Source organism: Melanostigma gelatinosum (assembly GCF_949748355.1).
Source record: "Melanostigma gelatinosum genome assembly, chromosome: 10".
Lineage (NCBI taxonomy): Eukaryota > Metazoa > Chordata > Actinopteri > Perciformes > Zoarcidae > Melanostigma > Melanostigma gelatinosum.
Genome location: NC_136643.1, coordinates 13,147,380 through 13,168,054, shown reverse-complemented (window position 1 = coordinate 13,168,054; position 20,675 = coordinate 13,147,380). Strand labels below are relative to the sequence as shown.

General features: G+C 39.7%; 1 protein-coding gene and 1 long non-coding RNA gene across 2 annotated transcripts in view; one reads left to right on the top strand and one right to left on the bottom strand.

Annotated features, from left to right (window-relative positions):
* Positions 1–20,675, bottom strand: part of col4a1 (collagen, type IV, alpha 1) — a 48,801-nt gene that overhangs the window by 9,461 nt on the left and 18,665 nt on the right. The window contains exons 4-30 of the mRNA XM_079277299.1: positions 18,948–19,037; positions 6,369–6,413; positions 6,225–6,269; positions 5,903–5,965; positions 5,664–5,717; positions 5,306–5,332; positions 5,122–5,196; positions 4,958–5,020; positions 4,672–4,707; positions 4,522–4,560; positions 4,058–4,150; positions 3,892–3,927; positions 3,719–3,778; positions 3,581–3,616; positions 3,425–3,469; positions 3,280–3,312; positions 2,804–2,864; positions 2,646–2,681; positions 2,391–2,537; positions 2,152–2,235; positions 1,864–1,947; positions 1,571–1,641; positions 1,260–1,451; positions 944–1,112; positions 686–778; positions 349–453; positions 110–207 (exon numbers count right to left, since the gene is read on the bottom strand). Coding sequence (XP_079133425.1) covers positions 110–207; positions 349–453; positions 686–778; positions 944–1,112; positions 1,260–1,451; positions 1,571–1,641; positions 1,864–1,947; positions 2,152–2,235; positions 2,391–2,537; positions 2,646–2,681; positions 2,804–2,864; positions 3,280–3,312; positions 3,425–3,469; positions 3,581–3,616; positions 3,719–3,778; positions 3,892–3,927; positions 4,058–4,150; positions 4,522–4,560; positions 4,672–4,707; positions 4,958–5,020; positions 5,122–5,196; positions 5,306–5,332; positions 5,664–5,717; positions 5,903–5,965; positions 6,225–6,269; positions 6,369–6,413; positions 18,948–19,037 — 1,980 coding nt within the window. The remainder of the gene's footprint in view (positions 1–109; positions 208–348; positions 454–685; positions 779–943; positions 1,113–1,259; positions 1,452–1,570; positions 1,642–1,863; positions 1,948–2,151; positions 2,236–2,390; positions 2,538–2,645; positions 2,682–2,803; positions 2,865–3,279; positions 3,313–3,424; positions 3,470–3,580; positions 3,617–3,718; positions 3,779–3,891; positions 3,928–4,057; positions 4,151–4,521; positions 4,561–4,671; positions 4,708–4,957; positions 5,021–5,121; positions 5,197–5,305; positions 5,333–5,663; positions 5,718–5,902; positions 5,966–6,224; positions 6,270–6,368; positions 6,414–18,947; positions 19,038–20,675) is intronic.
* LOC306783593 lies at positions 15,845–16,727 on the top strand. Its single transcript, XR_013772303.1, has 3 exons — positions 15,845–15,957; positions 16,292–16,376; positions 16,667–16,727. It is a non-coding gene; the product is annotated as an uncharacterized lncRNA (long non-coding RNA).

The following is a 20,675-nucleotide window of genomic DNA, read 5'->3' as shown; positions in this document are numbered from 1 at the left end:
AAATCTAACTTTAACTTTAGGAAGTTGCACAGAACACTAATCGTCAGGTAGAATGTTGAATCATGCAATTCAATTATTAATTGAAATACAAATGCAGAGAAATACACACTTTTTGCCCAGCTGTACCAGGTTGTCCAGTCAAGCCATCCTGTCCTGGTCTTCCAGAATCTCCTGGCAATCCTGGACCTCCTGGAATTCCACTGATTCCTAGAAACATGGATAAAACATTTGCTCTGTTTATGTACATATAATTCATACACTGTATCCAATTGCTGATCTTTTTCTTTAGGGACCTGTAAGTATCCACATATTTTCTTTATAGGGAATAGTCATTATGGAGTAACTTACCTTCAGGGCCAGTTAGGCCTGGAAATCCCATTCCAGGGGGTCCGTGTTCACCCTTCTCTCCAGAGAAACCTGGCAACCCAGAGTCTCCATGCAGGCCTTTGTCACCTGCAACCAACAACACGTTACAGGGCAAACAGGACCAATCACCAACAATTCTACACCACAATTTATTTCGTTTTTTTGTAATCACATGCTGATACTTGTTAAGATTAAGTTCACTGAAAAAAATATGATTTACAAACAGTCTCTTGAGGGTTAACCCTCAAGAGACTGTTTGTAAATCATATTTTTTGCAGTGGAGTTAAAATGAAAACATGCTGACGATGGTGTTGCTCACCTTGAACTCCAGGTATGCCGGTTTCTCCGCGTGTTCCAGGTACTCCCTGATGTCCAGGAGTGCTCAAACCTTTACCTGGCTCACCTTTTGTACCTGGTGCACACGAGGTATATGTTATCACTGGCGTCATGTTCAGTGTGTGCTTGCTGAGTTTCAGATGTGCGGTTGAGCTACAATTTGATTTTACTTCTCTTTGACTATATGAGTGCATTTTTCACAGTATCTGTTGGTCTCTCATTGTGTACATGGCATGCCTACCAGATGGTCCAGGAGTTCCAGGAAGGCCTGGTCTCCCATGACTGCCCTTCTCTCCACTCTCTCCTGGTCGACCGAAGCCTGGCAGGCCAGGTGGACCCCTCTCTCCTAGAGGCCCAATAAGACCAGGGTCCCCATCTGGTCCACGCTCACCCTTGATGCCTTCTTTGGCCTGAAAGCAATCAGAGAAAGGCGATTTCCAATCTACTTTGATTTAAGTTGACAATAAATCCTGAAACTAAATTATAGACGAGTGGAGCTCATGCTGTCCTGATATCCTGATAGTTTGCCGAACCAAACAAGCCAGACACACACTTACTGGTTCTCCTTTGAAGCCAGGTATACCTGGGAGACCATCTCTCCCTGGCTGTCCATCCCGACCTGACTGCCCCGGTGTACCAGAAATACCATGCAGACCTTTGTCCCCCTTCAGACCAGGATTTGCGAAAATGTCTCCTGGTTCACCAACAGCACCAGGTGCCCCAATCAACCCAGGAATACCGGTAGAACCCTGCACACAGGTCAAAAAAACGTCTTGTTGCTCCATTTTCCTCAATGACATGAAGGATAAATTGTGAAATCATTCAGCTCAGACCTTGCCCAAAGCATTTCACACATTATTCTACTCACAGGTCTTCCAGATTGTCCAGAATAGCCAGACACACCCTTTTCTCCCTTGCCGCCTACTAGCCCAGGAGGTCCTGCCAGGTGAAAATGGACAATTGTACATACGTCATATTCATTCAATAGTAATCTAGGGAGTATCAATGCAAGGGAAAAAATGCTGGAATAAAATAATATTCACAGCTGTGGTCAGAAGTACTCAGAAGGCGAAAGAGATCCTCACATATTTAGCTCAGAGCCCCAATAGTCGTGTGGCTAGACATCACCATTTCATTTGAATATGATCACTGTTCACTCACCTCGATCTCCTTTAAGGCCTTGGGGGCCAAGTAATCCAGGTGGGCCGAAGCCTTCACATTGAACACAGGTATCTCCTCTGTCACCTGACAGGAGGCACAGACTTATCAATTAAAATAATATGATGCACTTAAATGTCCTTAAAATGTTGTCCAGCGGCAGATAGTACATGACGCATGATGTACATGGGCCCACGAAGGTATCGCTACGCCTCAAAGATACAAACATATAATTTCCATAAATTCATTTGATGACTCGTATTAATCAGCATTAATTGTAGACGTTCTTACCTTTCTGTCCCAATTCCCCTTGTAACCCTAAAGGTCCAGTTGGGCCAGGAGCTCCTTTCTCGTTGTTACATTCATTAGGGTCAACTGTGTGGCCATGTCAAAGCACACACCACAAACGTTTGTCACACACACACACACATATATATATACACTTATATATAGAGGTATGCACTTTATCAAGGTGTTCCTTGATGTCAATTGTTGAAATGTTAGTTATATTATTCAAAGATAAGACATACGCGGTAGTCCAGGTGGTCCAGGTGATCCAGTGGTCCCTGGTTGTCCTGGAGGTCCAACGAGAGACTCTCCCTCTACACCTCTTTCTCCGTTCACGCCAACGTTTCCCTTCTGACCGCTCTCCCCTCGAGGCCCTTCCACTTGCCCGCCTGAAGTACAAGTCAAGAAAGCCAGTTAGTGTGTTATTCAGGTTAGCGTGTGTCTGACTGACTCAATGCAGTGGTCTGATATGATGTTGAAATGTTGTGTCATTGTACCTGGTGGACCTGCCTCTCCCTGAGGACCAGCAAAACCTGTGGATTATGAGAAAACATATCATATCATGGGACCTGATCCAAAATAGGTGTTTATGCGCATCTGTGCATGTCGACATATGCGTATGCCCATTTAGTGGCACACTATGGCCTCACTTTACCTTTTTCTCCGTGTACCCCTGGAAAACCACGAGGACCGGGAGAACCAGGGGAACCATCACCCTAAAATTATATAATGACAGAGATTAAGGATGCATGGCCATTGTTTAAGATTATGTTTAACTTGTAATCCACCAATCTACCTAAACTCAAATGAGTTGACTACTGAACTTCTTATCATCATTTACTACCAGCGCGTCCGCAGGTTAGTCTCCCCTACTTAGCCTCTCGGTGACTCATTTTAAGCTGCTGATAATCACCTTGAGGGATTACTCAAGTCAAGGCCACAGCCATGATGTTTAATAATGAGGTCAGGAGTCCAGATTGCCCATTTAACATGCTCTCACATTTTAACTGAATGAATATGTGGTTACATCTGCTGGTAGCTTTTTTAGAAATCATCCATGTCTTTGTAGCTGATGGGAAAGAGAGGGAGAGGATAAGAGTGAGAGAAAGAGGGATGAGAGAGATTACTTACATGACCCGGTGGTCCACTTTCTCCCTTTTCACCCTGAAACAAGACGGAGAGTTCACGCTGTCTGACCATAACACCTCCAAGATCATCTAAGTTTCAGATTAAAGTCTTGAGTATGTGCAGAGTAAATACAAGATGCATCAGTTACCTGAGAACCAGCGTATCCACCTGATCCGGGGAAGCCTTTTTCTCCCTGTATGAAAGTATTATGTGTACTTTATCGATACATATTTCAAAAGATTAAAGCAAACAACAGTTGGGCAGGATAGTATAGGAGGTGAATAATATAGTAAATGATTGTTACCTTCAGCCCGTCCTCTCCATCCTTGCCAGATTTACCCTGAAATTACAGAAACACTCACTTTAATTAGTTTTGCTGTCTCTTGAAGTCTTTCTTCGTTTATTGTACCATCCCATAGAGATGCATTTTTTTATCACTTACTCTTGGTCCATCAGGACCAATTTCCCCTTTGACACCATTGTGATGTGGGATGCAATAGCCCTGCAAAGGAAATCAGGTGTCTCTTAAAAAAAATTGAAGAAAAGGACAGCAAACAGCCGGTGTGGACAGTAATCTACTGTAAACTATACACCTCAACAAGGTAAAATACTAACTTTGTCTCCTTTATCCCCTGGATTTCCTTTCTCACCCTTTATGAATAAAAAAGCACAAAAATATTCAGGAAATAACACAGAATCCAAGTCATCTTGTACATTATTTATACGTTATTTATAGCCAAATTCATCACAACATCTGTTCTGTTTTTAAAGTGCCGAGTACCGGTGGTCCAGGTATGATCTTTGTGGGAGGTTCCCCCCTTATTTCTAATGGAAGTCCGGGAGGTCCAGGTGGGCCACGAAATCCATGGTCCCCCTTCAGGAAGACCGCAATGATCACAACAACTTCCACAAGCAATACATTTTCACAAGAGCAATGCGTTATCAATTCACAAAAAGTAATCAAAAAAGCAAATCATCCAGTGAAAACAAAGTTTCTCCAAATTTGGTGATTTGTTTTAAAACTGATGAATTATATGTTGTTGTTTTTTTAAGATAATACCATCAAAACTTTATAAATATTTCCTACCGGAAAACCCACGTTAAGAAATATATTCGCCCATTCTTACTGTTTTATTACCGACTTCCTGAAGTGCTACTGCTGCTCTAGTTCGGTCTACAGTGAAAGCATCATATTAGAAATGCAGCATTTTTGCAGACAACATACAAAAAAAACTAAATTCTCACCTTATCTCCTTTCTGACTCAGATAGGACAGCTTGTCACCCTGCAAGGAGGTAAACAAAAATAAGTTCCATGACATCTCAGCTGTGTGATGAAGTCAGAGAATGGTGAATTTTGTTTTACAATTGTAAACTCTTTATCTTAATAGTCTTACTATTTCTCCAGGAGGGCCAGGGAAGCCAGGGTCACCCTGTCAAACGGTTACTCAGTTAGTAAAACAAACTGATAATATCAGTGCTGTATATTACAGATAAACAAATCATCCAACAGTATCTTCCAGGTTTAAACATCTACACATATTATACTTTATAATGTTTTGCTCTTTCTAGCACAGATTGGTGTTTTTATTGAATGGTTATCATGTGTCTCTGCATAACCAATATTCCACAGCTCATAAGGTCTATCACTGACTCTGTAGGATGACAAACAATCCAACTCACTTTGGGTCCGTGATAGCCTCGAGGTCCTGGAGGTCCAATAGGTCCAGGAGATCCACTTGATCCCTGGGAGAGAATGACATGTGTGGGAAGAACTTCCATGAAAATTGAGATAACATTTCGTCTTCGTTTGTCTCTTTTTCTTTCAACATGCACACACAACGCACAGGTAATCCAGGTGTGCCAGGGAATCCGCTGTCTCCTTTCAGGGGAACAATCCCGATCACACCACCAGGGTCGCCCTGCAGGAGAAAACACACAAATAAATGGTTTGGTCGAACAATGTCTCATCATACATGAAGATGGGACATTCTTATTTGTATACAAACAGCTACATCAAGTTCAGCTGACCTTGAATCCAGGAATTCCTGAGATGCCCTGAGAAGAGAGGACAGTAGTAACATATCTGTACATGTAACATTTTCTGACAGGATGAATATTTGGATTTCAGACACTTATTAGGTAACATGTCATGTAGAAATGGTATTATGGTTGTGATGTTTCAACTTCATACTGCAACACGATTCTATATGAGCTGAGGAGAGCTGCTCAAAGACAACCGGACCATTCCCAAAAAGGTGTACCAGTCAGTATAAAAACCGGGAAGCATTTAAAGAAATTCTGATGCTTTTTCATACTTTCTCCACAGGACAGTGGCAATAGCTGAAATGTGTGCTAGTTGGTTGACATGCGAGTCACGGTTGCTTACAGGAGGTCCTTGAAGACCAGCAAAACCAGGAGTGCCATCCCTCCCTCTGTCTCCCTGAAACACGCACACACACACACACACACACACACACACACACACACACACACACACACACACACACACACACACACACACACACACACACACACACACACACACACACACACAACACAGTCAGAAGGCACAAACAGTGAACAAATCCGGTTTGAAACACAGTACAACTTTTAGAAGTGGCTTACTTTAGTCCCATTGCATCCTGGGATACCTTGCAAACCTGACGGGCCATCATTTCCATTGATGCCCTAAGAGTGGGAGCACATAAATAGACCATTTGACACAATTTGCAGTTACAGTGACAAAGTCTCCACAGCTTCCTGACTAGTCCAACAACTAAGCTCCCCACAGACACCTAAGACGGACCCTAAAAAATAACATCATCTAAAACCGTGTCATCTAGAGGGTCTTACTTTTAAGTGAGCGATTGCATCTTACAACATTCTTATTGTTATGGGGTAAATTTACTGGATGCTGCAGGATGTGAGACAGATCAGAGGAACTTACTGGTAGTCCCGGGTTTCCTGGGAAACCTGGCAGACCAGGAGGACCCTGCAAGATGACAGACATATCAGCATTACTGTCTCATGACAATACCATCTCATTTATCACATCATACTGTATGTCATGTTATGATGGTTAGTTACTTACCCGCACTCCTTTCAGTCCAGAAGCTCCGGGTTCTCCCAGACCTCCCTAAAAGAAACAAATGACATCATGATCATCTTAACAGAGAAATATGTGTTATAATCGTAATCGTTGATCTATGTGTATAGAATCAGTTCACAATGTCACAGGTGTGGACACAAACTAGGTCAGGTAAGGTTATTAACTTTAATGTGTGTGTGTGTGTGTGTGTGTGTGTGTGTGTGTGTGTGTGTGTGTGTTTGTCTTTGTATCCCGGTGGGGACTTTGACCTGACTGCACACAGACCCATGGGGACTCGTGTCACCGTGGGGACAAAAACTGAGGTCCCCACCGGCAAACCCCTCCTACAAGCTTCAGAACAGTGTCTAGACATGCCCCATGTAGTTTTCTCAGAAGTCCCCTGGAAACCATTTTCAAGAAAAAAATGTGTGTGTGTGTGTATGAATGCTCCCCTAGTGTATACACACTAGTACTGCAGTCCCCATGAGGTAGGCTGTTCTTGAAGTGTGTATCGCTGTTTGTCCACTCTCTATTGCCCCCTATTGGTCAAAGGTAGTATTACAGTTTGGGAATACACTTTAAATGTGTCTTTTTGACCAAAGATAAGCATGAATGAAATGCTACATTTGATAAAAAAGAAATATATGTATAAATACACAAATACTTAATATTAATATTGATATTATTTATATTGCTATAGTTTTTTGCAAATTTGCATAAAAACAACGATAACCATAATGTATATTGTCTATATATTTCTCATGTAAAATGCCTGTTTTAAGTTTCTTCCATACAATTGTAATGATATTTTACCACAATTCATTATCTCATCATTGATATTATTGACAATAACAACAACAATTATAATAATAGTCTATATTTGATTTATTTTGCCATGTCAGAGGTGTAAGATCAATAAGGTCTTGTTTTGTTGCACTGCTTTTTTAAAGCTAACTTTTAAACAGTGCTCACTGTTCAATGACAATGATATTGATGATAACAGACAAATGCAGGTTTAGAGTTGTATCCATAAACATAAAATAGGAGTAGAAAAGACATTTTCCTTTAAATCAATACAGCAGGATGGTTTGAGGGGCGGCCATTTTCATGTGTACACTTACTATTGCAATCGTTATATTAGGCTAATCTCCATGTAAACTACATATGGCAAGTTGCGGACTCACTGAGGAGAGGTTTTGCAGTAATGACTGAAAAGACAAGGGGAGTAGTAACATCACAAAGCATAGAGAGTCGCAACTTAATGCTTCATCCACACACTCTTGTACAGCGTGGGAAAGCACATTGATATAGCCAGATGCCGTTCTTGAAGTCGGAGAAAAATAAGTCCCATTACTCCCATTATTCATTCACTTGTTGGCGTGTGTGTGGGCTGGTGTCAGCAATGTCTTGCTCCTTATGTATTTATGTTTTATGATTTTGGACTCTACAAAATTAATTGAATTATTTATTTATTATATCTTTAAGCATGTTATAGCATTCTGTGTCAGTTTTTGATTTGATTGTTCTATTATTATACTATTCAAATGCTATGCATCTTCTATAGTAGGTCTATAATACGCCAACTGAAACAGTATAGGGTTACGGTGGTGTGCTTGTATATTTACCCATAGTGTTAATACTTAAAGTGCTTTCCTGTTATTTGTAGCCTATAGTATCACTCTAAAACATATTTTACTGTACGATGCCTTCAGCCTGAAATCAACAGGGTGTGAGCTATTTATTCAGGTTTTAGGAGCAGCATATCAGACAGGATATATTACGCAGCAGGATAAAGAGTCGTGAATTTCTACATTGAATAAAATATACTAGGATAGTTTGGGTTTGGTTGTCCTCCAAGGATATTTGAATATTTTTGACTTAAAGTATGCAATTTGACATCATTTTGGACCACTATTACGACCATAGATAACGCTGCAAAAGCTAAAAAATAAACTTTCTGTATAGGGAGTTAGGGCGAGGGACTGTTAGACCCAGCGATGCTGCTGGCCACCAGCCCGCTGTTGTGACCATCTTCTGTAACTAGTGAAGCATTTAAGCATAGTGGAATTAGCAAGCTAGCTAACTAGCCAGTTGTCTAGTTTGCTAGCCAGCTTGCTAATTTAACAATGCTTGAATGCTTCTCTATTTACAGAAAATTAGCCACCCAAGTTGCTACTCATCTGGCTGGTGCTGAAAGTGGGCCCTTCTACATTTCACTCTTTGGTGTACCATGATTTATTTTTCGCACCAGCAGTTCTCACAAGCAGCTGCGAGCTCATAATGCTTTTCTGACCTCTTCATATCAGTTTCTCTGGATGAATCATGATGGCAATTCATAACAGTGCAGTGCCAGTGTTTTTGCACCGTGCTTAAGTATGCTTAGTATGATTTTACAGGGCAAACATTTCCAGAAGAAACAAAAGGTCAGACAAAGCCTGTGATACATGTAAATAATGGAATAACTCCCTGCCTGCTCAGGAGAAAGATAAGCTACCTAGCTCAGTAGCTAGCCATCTGTCTCTGGAGCTAAGTCTGCTCTCTTCCAAACTGCAACAACACTTAGCCACACAGACGTGCGTTGTCATTATAACAACTAACTCTTCAATAGACCACGGAAAACCGTAAAATGTATTTCTATGGTGGCACCCCTTGTAGCTAGCAAAGCTCATTGTAAGTTGTTTTGTAACAACTAGCTATATGGTGGCTACAGGCCTCATTTTTTAACTCTTACTTTGAATATTCCCGTGGTGACCTTCTGATCTAATGCATGGAATCTGAGGATAAAACTCTCTTGCGCACAACACTATATATATACTATAGGAAGAACTTGGAGCAACATTGCATTGGGGTAAGGATAAAAACCCTGACTTTTTGTCCCGCCCTTCCGGACTGCCGAGTTACGATTTTCCAAAGTTCTGTACAGTTTCCCGTAGTGATTTATGGCATTTTGCAATCATTTGGCTTAAATAGACGTTCAGTTAATACCTAGAAAGCAATGGGCTAGCATGCTGACAATTTCACAGTAATTAAATCTTTCCACATAGATTGAGTGGTATGAAAATCAATGGGAAATTCCGTACACCTTTCCTGTAGTAATTTATGGCATTTTGACTTTATCTTGACTTTATTTGGCCTAATTTCCCCAGAAAAGAATGGGATAGGAGGCTGACATTTTCACAGAAATTCAAGCTTTGCCCATTCATTAAATGGTATGAAAATCAAGTGGAAATTCCATACACTTTCTCCATAGTGAACTATGGATTTTTGACCTAAGTCGGCCTAAATTTGCATAGAGAACAACGGGCTAGGACCCTGAAATTTTCACAGCCAGTCGACCTTTGGCCAAAGACCACGTGGTATGAAAATCAAGTGGAAATTCCATACACTTTCTCCATAGTGAACTATGGATTTTTGACTTAAGTCGGCCTAAATTTGCATAGAGAACAACGGGCTAGGACCCTGAAATTTTCACAGCCAGTCGACCTTTGGCCAAAGACCACGTGGTATGAAAATCAAGTGGAAATTCCATACACTTTCTCCATAGTGAACTATGGATTTTTGACCTAAGTCGGCCTAAATTTGCATAGAGAACAACGGGCTAGGACCCTGAAATTTTCACAGCCAGTCGACCTTTGGCCAAAGACCACGTGGTATGAAAATCAAGTGGAAATTCCATACACTTTCTCCATAGTGAACTATGGATTTTTGACTTAAGTCGGCCTAAATTTGCATAGAGAACAACGGGCTAGGACCCTGAAATTTTCACAGCCAGTCGACCTTTGGCCAAAGACCACGTGGTATGAAAATCAAGTGGAAATTCCATACACTTTCTCCATAGTGAACTATGGATATTTGACCTAAGTCGGCCTAAATTTGCATAGAGAACAACGGGCTAGGACCCTGAAATTTTCACAGCCAGTCGACCTTTGGCCAAAGACCACATGGTATGAAAATCAAGTGGAAATTCCATACACTTTCTCCATAGTGAACTATGGATTTTTGACCTAAGTCGGCCTAAATTTGCATAGAGAACAACGGGCTAGGACCCTGAAATTTTCACAGCCAGTCGACCTTTGGCCAAAGACCACGTGGTATGAAAATCAAGTGGAAATTCCAAACACTTTCTCCACAGTGAACTAAGGATTTTTGACATAAGTCTGCCTAAATTCGCATAGAGCACAACGGGCTAGGACCCTGACATTTTCACAGCCAGTCGACCTTTGCCCACAGATTAAATAGTGCGAATATCAATTGGAAATGGACTGTGTTTATTTCACCCAACAGAAAGGATTCGAACCAAATGACACTTATCTTCCCAAGTGGCCGAAAGCCAGTTTACACCAGTCTTTTCTCTAACTTTTTATACTTTAAAACGGGGTAGAGTTTTGAATCCTTTTCTCCTTCAAAGAGGGGCTCGTCACCATTACATACCTATAATCTGGACGTCGTAACTGCAAGTTAAGGTCCCCAAAAACAGCCACAAAGGGCTTAATTGGGGCCTTAATCCCTTATATTAGTGGATTTTTTGACATATGCAAGAATGGCCATAACTTCTCAAATATGGATCCCAGAACCCACATATTGTGGACACACATTGTGGACTAGGCCTACAATAGGATCACCTGAATAAAATCCCTCTAGATTATCTAGAAAAGATTTTTGCCTGTATCAAACTCCGACTTCAGCATGGGGTACACGTCCCTAAACTGTACACCCTGTCGCACTCTTGGTGAGATTAGACCAACTTTTACTTCTGAAGATGTCAGAGCCCTGCTTTTTTAATATGTTGTAGACAAGCCCCAATGAGGCACATTCAAGTTGGATGGGACTCCCTAGCACTTAGCATGCCTGCGCGGGAAGAGGGGCAGTTGGCCTACATTTGAATGGGGCATTTTGAACGATAAAATGAATGGAAAGTGATTACCCAAACGGCCCATCCTTCAACTAGTCATAACTTCTCACAACATGGTTGAATTTGATGGGATATTATGAACTGGGTAAACTGGGTGAGATGGGTGAACTGGGTGAGATGGGTGAACTGGGTGAACTGGATGAGATGGGTGAACTATGGATTTGTCACCGAACTCGGCCCAAATTCCCATAGAAAGCAATGGGCTAGGACCCTGAAAATTGAACGGTCAGTCGACCTTTGGCCGATGACCATGTGGTATGAAAATCAAGGGGAAATTCCAAACACTTTTCCCATAGTGAATTATGGATTTCTCACCGAACTCGGCCCACATTCCCATAGAAAGCAATGGGCTAGGACCCTGAAAATTGAACGGTCAGTTGACCTTTGGCCAATGACCATGTGGTATGAAAATCAAGGGGAAATTCCAAACACTTTTCCCATAGTGAATTATGGATTTCTCACCGAACTCTGCCCAAATTCCCATAGAAAGCAATGGGCTAGGACCCTGAAAGTTTAACAGTCAGTCGACCTTTGGCCAAAGACCATGTGGTATGAAAATCAAGGGGAAATTCCATACACTTTCTGCGATGGTACACTTTCTGCTATGGTAAACTCCGTACACGTAGAAATTACGGCCTTTTGACTCAATTCTGCCTAAAGACACCTAGAAAACAATGGGCTAGGAGGCTGAAATTTTCACATTAAGTCAACCTCTGCCGCAAGATGAAATGGTCTGAATATCAACGGGAAATTCTGTACAGTTTTCCCATAGTGATTCATGGCATTTAGCATTTATTTGGCTTAAATAGACGTTCAGTTAATACCCCTAGAAAGCAATGGGCTAGCACGCTGAAAATTTCACAGTCAGTCGGCCCTTGGCCACAAACCACGTGGTATGAAAATCAATAGGAAATTCGGTACACTTTTCCCGTAGTAATATATGGCATTTTTCTTCATTTTAAAGGTATTTGGCCTAATTACCCCATAAAACAATGGGCTAGGACCGTGAAAATTTCACAGTCATTCCATCTTTGCCCCATCGTTAAATGGTATAAAACTCAATGGGACATTCCAAACACTTTTCCCATAGTGAACTATGGATGTCTCTACCCAGATGACACTTATGTTCCGACATGGCCTTCAACAGTCTTTTCTCTCAAAATGTCCACTTTAATTTAAAGTAGAGATTTGATTAATTTTCTCCTTCAAAGAGGGGCTCGTCACCATTACACACCTATAATCTGGGCCTCGTAGCTGCAAGTTAAGGTCCCCAAAAACAGCCCCAAAAGTCAAAATTGAGGCATATGACCTCATCTTTCGGCCTGTTTTGGCAAGTGAGAAACGGGCCATTAAATCGTAGTGAAAGGTTGGAACTGCCTGATTTTTGCATAAATCAGTCGCCTGTGATAAGGTGATGCAGGATCTAAAGCGAGATATCTGTAGAACCTTGGGAAAGCTAACTTCCGGTAGCAGCATGCTAACGACTTGAATCCAATTGAACCTTGAAGAGGGTCCTGTTTTGTCCATCATATGTGAATTTCATCAAAGAAGGCCATTGACAAGTGTTTTAAAATTGATCAATATTAAAAAGGTCACAATCCAGATTTTACCAGTCTTTTCTCAAACTTTTTATACTTTAAAAAGGGGTAGGGTTTTAAATCCCTTTCTGCCTCAAAGAGGGGCTCGTCACCATTACACACCTATAATCTGGGCCTCATAGCTGCAAGTTAAGGTCCCCAAAAACAGCCACAAAGGGCTTAATTGGGCTCAATTGGGGCCTTATTCACTTATATTTTGGCATATGCAAGAATGGCCATAATTTCTCAAATATGGGTCCTAGAACCCCCAGATTGTGCACACACATTGTGGACAAGGCCTACAATAGGACCACCTGGAAAAAATCCCTCTAGATTATCCAGAACTGATTTTTGCCTGTATCAAACTCAGACTTCAGCATGGGGTACATGTCCCTAAACTGTACACCCTGTCGTACTCTTGATGAGATCAGACCATCTTTTACTTCGGAAGATGTCAGAGCCCTGTTTTTTTTAATATGTTGTAGACAGGCCCCAATGAGGCACATTCAAGTTGGATGGTACTCCCTAGCACTTAGCATGCCTGCGCGGGAGGAGGGAATTGGCCTACATTTGAATGGGGGATTTTGCCAGGATAAAATTTATGGTAGTGATGACCAACTGGCCCATCCTTCAAATAATCATAACTTCTCACAACATGGTTGAATTTGATGGGAAATTGCTTGGCAACATTCCCCTTGATGACTTGAATAGGAAAATATTGCGGAAAAATCTGCAGACCCTCTGGAATGCTATCTCCTGTTAGCAGCATGCTAATGACTTGAATCTAATTGTACCTTGAAGAGGGTCCTCTTGTGTCCATCATATGTGAACTTTAGCATAAAAAGCCATTTACAAGTGTTTTTATTGCACCCAACAGAAACAGCAACATGTACACATCATTAACAGTCTTTTCATAATATGTTAGTTAAATACACATATAAATACTTCTGTTGAATACAATGTCTTGTAAATAGTTGTAGTTTCTATTTTATGAATATCAATGGTTGTATAATTTTTTAACAGTTCAAAAATGCTTCTATTACTTAACTTCATTAGAAATGCTTGTTTCATTTCAATGTCCTTTTTTAATTGAATTTTTTTTTTTACATACTGTATACTAAATTCTAGTTGAGCAATAAAGTCTCAACTTAAGCAGGTATTTTATGTAATCCTTCCGTTTTAGTAATTACTATTACCTGTCTAAGTTATTAACAACGGCTGCAGACCAGGCCGAGCCTCAGAGCTCCCTCATGCTGATCGTGACCGAAGGAGTGGGGGATGGGTGAGGTTACGGTGGGGACAGTCAATGTCATGTTCTGTGTAAAGTACCTTAAGTTTCATTGCTGACATTACACAAAACCTGACGTTTACCATCATCATGGGGACCATGGCGTGGCCCCTCCCCCATCAGTGCATGCGCCCGTGGAGAGGTGACTCACTGCCTCAGACTGTCGAGCGGCTCCACACACATGTAACTTGACGGGCTAGCTGTGGAACCTGGATGGAAATGGTAAGTTTTTAATTATTGTCCTTGCTCCTAATGTTGGTACATGTACTGCCATATAAAAAGAGCTGTTGCAATGTGCTGGAAGTTAACCGAGATGGACAGCTAATATTAGCTAACACTAAGCTAACATGTGCAGCTAGCATGTGCAGCTAACAGAGCTGTGAGTGGAGCTGGGTCTGGATAAAGGTGGAGGTGGGTCTGGATAAAGGTGGAGGTCTGAACAGACGTGAGTGCAGCTTCCTGCTGTCACAGTGTTTTAACACATTGATATTCAGGCTAAATGTAGCCTCTGCTCCAAGGAGATGAACTACAGCAACAAGGGCTCACATGTCCTCTCATCACACTGTTCACTGTTTCGGGCTTGTCACCTTTTTCACTCATGAGTTTGCAGGTATGCGATCTGAGACCAGCCTACCGTTAACGGAAGGCTGGACAACTAATTACAGTTAACTACAAATGGATAATTTACACATCGTGGGGCTTTTTTAGTCACAAAATGATATTTAGATATTGTTTAGAATTTATATTTTATCATCATTATCTTTTCCCACAGAACGTGAATATTATGCTCAACAAAGAGACATATTTGACATATTGAGTCAAGGTTAACTTTTAAAAAAAGTATTTCTTCACATGTAAGCAGATATTGTAATTCAAATAACCATGGGTATTGAAGTAGAATATTTAGCCTCATACTTTCAGAAATAAGTAGATCACCTTACTATAATGCAGCCTATAAGACCAGAACAAATTACTTTTAATTTCAGTCAAAATGTAATAATAGCAGCTCAGGCAACAATTTTAATTACACAAAATTCTACCACTGCAGCTTGAAATACTGAGAAAGTCTTTTGTAATAGTGGAGAATATTATACTGAATACTTCAGGGAGTCTATTGGTTTCAATCCCAAACTGATCATACTCTCAGGGTTTAAATCATATAACTATTTAAAAATAGTCTAGACGCAAATGAAACACATTTTGACCCATCAAAGATGATGTTGAAGTTATTAGTTCATCGTAAACCATATTAACATTTCTATCCTCTAATATATTTGCAGGCGCTGATGTGACAGATGGCTTTAACCCTGAACAGACCAACGAGGTAGGATATGTCATCTTCTTTGGGTTCTTAATTGACAGTTAACCTGCTCGACTGTGAATGTCGAACAGAAATCAAAACAATGCTAGAGTAATTCATTTCTTACAGACTACAGCTAGTTAATCACACATATTAGACTTCCATTATTACGACAGTGTTTCCCACAAGGATAAATTAAATAGTTTGCACTGCAGCCACTTATTCATAATGTCTGATGAAATATAAGTTGTAGTATTTGTTGTTTGGTTGTGTATTATTTTATTTATGTAAAACAGTGTAGACTGGTAGGTAGGTAGGTAGGTAGACTGGTAGGTCGACTGATAGGTAGGCAGACTGGTAGGTTGGGAGCCTGTCTAAACATTACAAAAAAATGATTTGTTTTTCAGGAAGAACACCAGCGGTCCAGTGACAATACCGATATTCTTGACCCCACTCCAGCTGATGTCGATGAGGACACAAGTGTTCCAGAGCTCATGAGAACCGACAGTGGAGTTGTAAGTTTATTTGCAAAACTTCACATTCTAACATGAAAAGGGCCATGACATCTGTCAGTTTACAGGAATCAGGGTAATATTTTCAGAGGCTGTGATGATTATTGAAAGCGGTAATGTGAAGTGCCACTACGAGACAAAGCACAAGTCTTTTGAGCTAACGTCTCGCATCTCAAATAAAGGCACAGGAAAATAAACCTAAGAGCCCAGCACTCAATTTCTTTTCTAAACATGTTGCCTAGTTTTAGTCTATTGTTTTGTCTTGACATTTATTATTGTTAAATGCTTGTGATTTTACAATGAAGAATATCCAAGTCTAATCCTTTCTTTTTTTAAGCTCAACAGACAAATGCTCAGAGACAAAAGAGAACCTCTATCAAGTTCTGAGTACAGTGATGAGGATGATCCACATCCAGCCAAAGGTAATATTTCGAGTAAATGTGAGGATTGTGAAAATTTCTGATAAAATATTTCTCTTGGAAAGAAAGCACACACTGTCCAGGTACATTGCTAGCCTTAATCATTTGCATGCCTTTTACCTTGCCTGTATTATTTATTGATTTATTTCCAATCACTTTCCCTAATACAGTTTCCTTAAAATACCACATGAGTGTTTATTCTGTGGGCACCAACAGATTGTAGACACTATTTGATTGGATGTATGAAATTAATTGAAAGTCTGTTATTCTCAGTTTTGCTTGTGTTTTAATAGGTAGTTTGGATGAAAAGATGCTGGTTGGAGAGGCCTCTGGTCAATCACACACAAAAAAAGGTAATCTTTTCAAAGTTTTTCAGTTTCTCACCTAGGATCAAGTTATTTAGTGAGTCCACTGACATGAGAATACATTTTATAGATTCCCTATCCAAAATAGAAATAAACTAATAAACTATCATGTATCGTTATGTAGTATGTAACTTAGTTAATACGTGTATTAAGTAGTTCAAATGAGCTCCACCTTTACCAGCTGCAACATTAAAGTGATACATTCATTAATGCATCGATAATTATTATCCAATGATTTCAGCCTACTATAAATATATTATTTTGTCCATTCTGCATAGTGAGTATACTTTAACTTTCAATATTACTCTGTGCGTTTCTATCACGCACCTGGTTTTTGTGTGCCCAGGTTTTGAGGCTAATGAAACACCATATTAAAGTAACTGGCATCATTACGTAAGGAAATATAATTTCACATCATCCAGTATATTGAATTCAGAATCATCTATGTAAAGGACTCATTTGTTCAGGTCAGTAGATCTCATCTAGTCCTAAATCACATAATGTCCTCTGGACTAAATGGACAATGACCAGTTGTTTTAAATGAAGTACTCCACTTGTGTCATGTAATACTGAAGCTAGTGTTAGTAAACCGTGTCTTTGTTCATACTTCTGCAACTACCGTCTATATTTCTGCTGCGAGTTCTATTTTTGTATTAGACACTGTTGCTCCAAATACTTATGTTACTGCAACTACAGGTTGTTCTACTCGTATTTTGTGTACTGCTACAGTCAAGATCGATACAACATTATAGCCTCAGTACTTGCTGGTTTTTGAATAACATTAAATTACTGTCTCATTTTATTCAGGGTCATCACAAACAAAAAAACAGAAGTGGACCAATGACGAAATCCAGGCTGTGGAAAAAACACTCATGGACCACATCAGATCTTGGAAGGTTCCTGGAATGCATTCAGACGTCACCACTAGCTCTCAAAGGAAGGAGGTGGGAGGCAGTGAAATTTTACACAAAAAACCGAATTGATGCACTAAAGCGAAAGTCTTTGCAAGAAAGGTAAGCTTTTACATTTGTGCACTATTGTGTTCAGATGGAAGACTACAGGTACAATCTTTGCTGGACATTTATGCACTTCTGTTGCTGGACGTTGTTCAATATTTTTTTTTTGTTTTTTTTGAAGAATTCATAATCGTGCCTGTTCTCTTTGACATTCCTCGTTTTCTTTGTTAAATATTTGAATATTTCTATTTGCGTTACGGCATTAAAGTTGTACGAATCTATTTTGTGATACACAAACATATTTTCGTTGTATTTTTTGTTATTTAAAACCATTTCACTACACTTAAAAAGTGTACATTGCAGTGCAGTTGTAATAGAAGTTGTACACAACAGTTGTGAGGCATTGAAAGGTTTTGAAACAGTAAGTGTTGAAATAATGTTTACAGAATTACAATTTAAGTATTGTAGTAGTCAAGTTCAGTATTTGTTTTGCAAGTGAAATACTACTTTGAAATATTATGCTGAGAGCATTGCAGTTGTGATACTGTGATATTCAGCTCCATCATTTGTAGGTTTTTTTTTCAACTGAAATACAAAGCACTGAATATCACAGTATCAAAACTGTAATGCTTTCAACTGTAATATTCAGTGTACTATATCTGAAAAATGCACAGAACTTTGAAATAAAGCTGTGAAGTTTGAACATTTCTGATTCTGATCTGACATTTACATTGAGTGGAGTTCAATATACACAGATGAGTCATTATACAATTACAACATTTAATGGTGAATCCACAAATGCAATATTAAATGAATTAACAAAATATAATACAGAAACAACTCTTTTTTTTAAATAAAGCTCTAGTTTCTATAAACTTACCCTCCATTGAATACCTTATATAGGCTTGAATACCTTATATAGGCTTGAATTCCGTATATAGGCTTGAAAGACACATTTTTAACAGTGTCCCCTGGTGGTGGTTTGTATTATGACATGATAGGAGCGTCCCCGCTGGGATAGAAACACCAGACAAAAATTCAGTTTTTTAAATTTGAGAAGTTTTGATACTTGAGTTGATATTTTGGTTCCCAGGACCAAAACAAAATTTATGTGATGAAAAGTATGCCGTTATTCCATTCAGAAAATGAGGTCCCCACGCGTAACCTCTACACAGGCGTCCCCACCATGTATCAAAAACGTGTATGTGTGTGTGTGTGTGTGTGTGTGTGTGTGTGTGTGTGTGTGTACTGACCGCGGGGCCCATTGGTCCTGGAGGACCTTCAGGTCCATGTATCCCTGGAAATCCCATATTACCGTGAAGACCAGGAAATCCACGCTCACCCTGTGAAGCACAGACCGTCAGGTTAATGATGTAAGGAAGTAAATATTCATATTTACTGAGATTACAAGGAACAATTTAAGGCACAGAACCTTTAAAACAGATTTAAGACCTTTCATAATTTCATAAATTGATCAGACATGGGTTTGATACCCAAAGCAAATTGAATGGGGAACAGTAACTATGCAATTCGATACTGAATGGCTTAACTCAGTCTTAGATTGAGTTGCTGTATTTGTATCAATTGTTGTAGTAACATTATAATCCATAATGGATTTAAAGGGATTCCATTTTTTTTGATGCATTCAAAAATGTGCATATCATGCATTCAGGTCAACTGAGATCACTTTACCTGTAAGAGCTTATGATTTCATCCTTCGTTCATAATTGTTAAATTGTCATAAAAATGAATATAATTGGAAAAATCTGTGTGACTAAATGTATCTATAACATAGCAAACTACAAAATAACATTTCATTCTTTCTTCTGCTCGTTTACATAGATGTTGGTCAATCCATTGCCAAAAATCAAAGGATAAGCACTTATTTTTATAAAAATATATTTTTTTAAATGGCATTTAACTTCATAATGAAAACTATTGTTTTGATTGTTGAATTATGCGCAATGTCAACAAAAACACAAAACAATAAAAACAACTTTTGGTCACAACCAATCACAGTGACTCAGTGTGACTGGATGCTGTTCCCACTACCTGCCACTAGATGGCAGCATTGTGTTTTTGAAGGACCCGCTCCAGTAATCTTCAAGACCCTCTCTGAGCTGTCAAGCATGAGAACGTCATGTGTAACATACTGAAACCTTTTGGGTCCATTTCCATTCTCTGACCACAACACATCTGACTTCAATCAGTCGGGAGAAAAACTGTATTTTGAACCGTGGGAAATCATCAATCGGGTTACCACGGCAACTCCTGTTGTGCAACAAGTGACATCATTGGAAATAAAGCTCACATGGGGTTTTTTGGGGCCTTTCAGAAACGTTTCAAAACACAGGAGTGCTTTGAATCCACAGTGGGTTGGCCGAGCTCCATTGAACACAGTGAGTACATCTGTTGTTTTTGTGGGGCTACTGTTGCTGTAAGAATGAGCCATAAAAGGCCAGACTGTTGCACAAAGAGGATGGATAACACACTGCAGTCTTCTGATATAACTGAGCCAATAACTCATGTACACTCACAGCAGGAGCTGCAGTGGAAAAACAAATGAACTTTAATAGCAGTGGTTCCCAATTTACTTTTCTTGCGACAACATAAAACAAAGCAATGTGACTAGTGACCCCTCATGTCTACTGGTTGTGACCAATTCAACCAAAGAGGGATTTTTTGTGATTAAGAAGTACACAAATATCCCATAATTCACTTGCAAAAAGGCAAAAATAAGAGGAAAGTCAGAAATGTTCTTATTTTTTCTTTCCTAGTTGCTGTCCCATAAATATACTCGTCACTGATTGAATGAGACATATCAGGCATTGACCGTCTGTGTGTGTGTTAAGCAATTGTCTGTGTGTCCCTAAGCAATTGCTTTAGAGAAGAGAAAAAATGAAGTAACAACAAAACCGCCTTTACCAAAGACCCTTAATAATACCAACTTTTCACGTTTCAGGACAGGGATTAACATTCAT